Source organism: Lolium rigidum, chromosome 4 (genome assembly GCF_022539505.1).
Source record: "Lolium rigidum isolate FL_2022 chromosome 4, APGP_CSIRO_Lrig_0.1, whole genome shotgun sequence".
NCBI lineage: Eukaryota > Viridiplantae > Streptophyta > Magnoliopsida > Poales > Poaceae > Lolium > Lolium rigidum.
Window position 1 is genome coordinate 252,371,533 of NC_061511.1, and position 4,377 is coordinate 252,375,909.

The window sequence follows — 4,377 nt, forward strand, 5'->3', positions numbered from 1 at the left end:
TGTTCAAATCTTCAGATTCTTCGGGTTTTGAGTAACCAGGCCTACAAATGCGAATGCTTGTACATGTTGCTTGGAGGATTGGGGATTGAGGAATGTGATCAAACTGTCTAAAAAAAATTATGGGGGCCTCACCAATAATTGATCTCGAGAACCTGATTTTAAACAACCTCTGAGCACAAGCTCTCTTTCTACTTGAGTGACAAGTCTATGAAGCAATCAATTAATCTCACCACTTCAATTTCGCTCAAATCACATACAAGATGGACATGGATTATTAAGAGCTATGACTCGCGCTCTTATTTGCATCTATACCAGTTATGCAGGTTCATTTCAAATCAACATTGTAGAAGCAAAAGGTGAGAAACAAAGACTTTTCGGTCTCCTTATATCTATCAAAAGAAAGGCTGACAAGATAAGTCCTGCCTGACTTAAATGTATGTTTAATCAAACAAGGTTAACTGAATCCTAAGGTTCTAATCCTTCTCCATTACCTTCACCAAAAAACCATTTCCCCAAAATAATTGTTGTGAGTTTTTTTTACTATTCCATGAGGCTTCCTAGATGCTACTCATAACATGCAAGATTTTTTTTTAACTTGTCTGATTATCTTAGGATGCCAATTGGAATAGACAAACAAATGAACTACATTTGTGTCCCTCAGTCTGATTAGTTCTTCCACAAGATTAGACAAAATAATCACTACTAAAAGGTCCACATGAGTATCAATTACTGCAATGAACTATAGCAAGCATCAACCAAGCTCTGTGATGAGTATAGAAGGAGGAGATAACTAGGACGTGACAGAAAGTTTACCACTACATATTGTCGGAGACGACAACAATGATGGCAGGAAGTTCGTATATCTTTGAGGCATACTAATGCCATACTTTGAATCACATACCCTCTCCATACGCAATGCCTTGACGTCCAATGAAAAATATTCATAATCTTGTCTCTGATACGTTTCTCTTGTCAGACCAAGTGCTTCGCTGTTTCACCAACGATATCATGCCGGTATCCAAAAGGGATTGAGATCGGCTTCTCCATCTGCCACTGGTTGGAACCCTGACCATTGTCTCGCCTAATGATATAACTGAGGGCAGATGTATAGTATTACCCTGTGCAATTTTCTGTAAAAAAAAACATCCCATGTCTTCCCTCCCCTGCCTCCACAATGGAAGTGCGTTGTGATCTCCATCCTCCGGGTGGGAAGTCAGTAATGGAAAACTCCATCTTCCCAATATCAAGCTCGAGCATCTTTTCCCACCAACAGCCTACCACCTAGTAGAAGCAACCATACACATATCTGCGCACACATAACATTCGTTGTCGTGACTGCACTCTGGACATTACCACGGTAGGAAATAAATCACCCCAACACTTGGATGAAGTAACTCACCATTGTCCAGTGCTCGAAGAGAAGTCGAAGACGGCAAGCTTAGTTTCACACTCGGTCATCCACATAACTCTGAATGTCGTCTCCTCGGCCAATAAAGCTATGTTTGTACATGTGGATATGGTGGTCCCAAACCAATAAAACATGATCATGCCCCAATAGGCTCCTATGATGGTGGCAGCGTTGATTAGATTCAGAGTGTCTGACTTCAGAACACTTCAAATGCAGCTGTAAGGGTTCACATGTACTGCAAAATTGCTCATCTTAATTAACTTGCTTCCTTTCTCTAATTAATCACACCAACACATCATGATGTTAACCATTCAGTGTCCAGACATTTGCGCATCAACTACACAGTCTGAATCGCTGGAATCCACATCCTCATCTGCAAGCTGCGAGGCCAGGATGTCCAGAACACCAAAAAGGATTCCGAACTCAGGTTTCAGGTCCTCTCCAGCGACAAACTCCTGCACCACGTTGTCCACCTCGATGAGGCTGCACCCGGGCGTCTTCTTCATGCTCCTGCTACGTATCGCCTTCCTGGTGCTCGCGACATCGGCCCACCGTCTTGCTGCAGCGTACACGTTGGCCAGCATGACGAGGTTGCCAACGTCGTCCGGCTCCAGCTCGACCAGCCGCTCGGCAGCCAGCACGGCCGTGTCGACGTCGCCGTGGCTTCGGCATGCGCTGAGCATTGAGCCCCATATCTTCGCATCACCAGGTACAGGCATGTCGCCAATGAGATCAAGCGCTTGTCTGATTTGCCCGGACCGACCGAGGAGGTCGACGACACAGCCATAGTGCTCGACTCCGGGTTCAATGCCATATATGTCCTTCATGCGGTCGAAATAGTCCAGCCCTTGGTCCAGGAGCCCGGCATGGGAGCAAGCTGACAAGAGCCCAACAAACGTGATGCCGTTGGGCTTCACCTTGCCCTCCCTCTCCATCTCCACGAACAACCGGACCGCCTCCTTTGCTCTACCGTGCGCCGCGAGACCGCCGATCATCGTGCTCCACGAGATGACGTCCTTCTCAGCCATGCCATCGAACAGCTGCAGCGCCTGGTCGATGCACCCGCACTTTGCGTACATCTCCATCAGTGCATTGCAGACGTACGTCTTGCGCAGCATTTTGTGCCTGTTGCAGTATGCGTATATCCATCTGCCTAGCTCCAGGGACCCGAGTTGTGCGCACGCCGGCAGCACCGCGACGATGCTCACGTCATCCGGCTCAAACCCTTCCATCTGCATCGACCGGAACGCCTCGACGGCGCCAGAGAAGTCGCCGGCGGCGGTATACCCGGACACCAGCGCGGTCCAGGAGACGATCGTCTTCTCGGGCATGGAGTTGAACAGCGCCCTCGCTTTCCTCATCTGGCCCAGCCTCGCGTGCGCCGATATGACCGTGTTCCAAGAAACCGCATCCCTGTGCAGCATTCCGTCGAACACCTTGCGCGCGAGGGACAGGTCGCCGGCGCGAGTGTACATCTCGATCATGGAGTTCTGCACGATGGCGTTGGCGTCGCAGCCGGACCTGACCACGTGCGCGTGCACCTGCCTGCCCAGCTCGAGCGCCGTCAGCCCGCCGCAGGCCTTGAGCAGGAACGGGTACGTGAACCGGTCGCCGGCGAAGCCAGCCGAAGGAAACGGGCGGCACCTGAGCATGCGAATGTAGACCGTGACGGCGTCGCGGTGCAGGTGGTTCTGGGCGTAGAGCTTGATCATGGCGTTGTGCAGGTGCAGGTTGGGGTGGCGCACGTGGGCGAAGACCCGCGCGGCGTGGGCGGCGCGAGCGTGGGCGTTGCAGAGGTGGACGATCTGGGTGGCGAGGTAGCTGCTGTGGGAGAGGGAGAGCAGCACGATGCGGGCGTGGACGCGGAGGAGGTCGCGGAAGGTGGCGCATGCCCGGAGCCTCGCCATGACCGCGTCCTCCGCCTGCCGCGCCGCCGGACCCAGCGCCGAAGCCATGGGCCAGGCAGGCAGGGGTGTTCGACGAAAGTAACCCGTTGGCTCTCCTTTTCTTAGGCTGGTGCCAACGCGGGCGGCAGCCGGGGCGCTACCGCCCGGGGCGGGGCGGGAGAGCGGCGGGAGGCGGGCGGGACGAGAGGGAGGGGCGCCGGCGGGGGCGCCCGGCGGTAGCGCCCGCTCCCGCCCGGCTGGCGCCCGCGTTGGCGGCGGGAGGGAGGCGGGAGAGGGGCGGGAGGCTGGGCAGCGCGTTGGCGGGTTGGGGCGGGAGGCAGGCGGGCGCTAGGGCGGGCGAGAGCGGGCGGTAGCGGGGCGGGAGGCGGGCGGGATGCGGGCGAGAGTGGGCGGTAGCGGGGCGGGAGTGGGGCGGGAGTGCCCAACGGCTAGCTGACGTGCCGCGACGCGATTGGTCCACGTCAGCTAGCCGTTGCTGGTTCAAATTTTCAGCTCCACCCCTATAAATACCCCCATATACCCCATATTTTTCACTCACACTCCACACCCATCTCATCTCCATTCATCACCTTCCCTCTCTCAACTTCTCCACCATGTCCGGTTGGACTCCACCAGATTTCACCACGTTCACGGATTTGATGCAAGACGGGTCACCAATAGACCTCGAAGGTGTCTCTCCGACACATCGTCGCAGCAATGTAGCTTCTTCGCCGATTCCCCGAGTTTTATGGTCCCCCGGCGCACCACCTCCGGGGCCATATGGCCCATACGCTCCACCTCCGGCGCCTCCGGGGCCATATGGTTCATTTCTTCCGCCTCCGTATCCATACCCCCAAGCACCTCCAAATGCTCCACCTGTAGGTAGCGGGAGTGGCACTGTACCCCCGTACCCACCACCTTCGTACGGGTCATACCCTCCACCTCCGTATCCATACGCGCCATATGGTCCGTACCCCCCACCACCTTCCGAAGCTCCAAGCTCCGAGTCCAATGCCGCGGAAACAATCGTACCACCGCGTGCAAAGAGGCTTGACTCGGACTGTCCAGGAAGAGGAGAAACTG

The 4,377-nt window shown here is 54.6% G+C and overlaps 1 protein-coding gene across 1 annotated transcript; it reads right to left on the bottom strand.

Annotated features, from left to right (window-relative positions):
• Positions 1-627: 627 nt before the first annotated feature.
• LOC124648594 (pentatricopeptide repeat-containing protein At2g20540-like) lies at positions 628-3,363 on the bottom strand. Its single transcript, XM_047188324.1, has one exon. The coding sequence runs from the start codon at positions 3,361-3,363 to the stop codon at positions 1,720-1,722; it is 1,644 nt and encodes a 547-aa protein (XP_047044280.1). The 3' UTR covers positions 628-1,719.
• Positions 3,364-4,377: the final 1,014 nt, after the last annotated feature.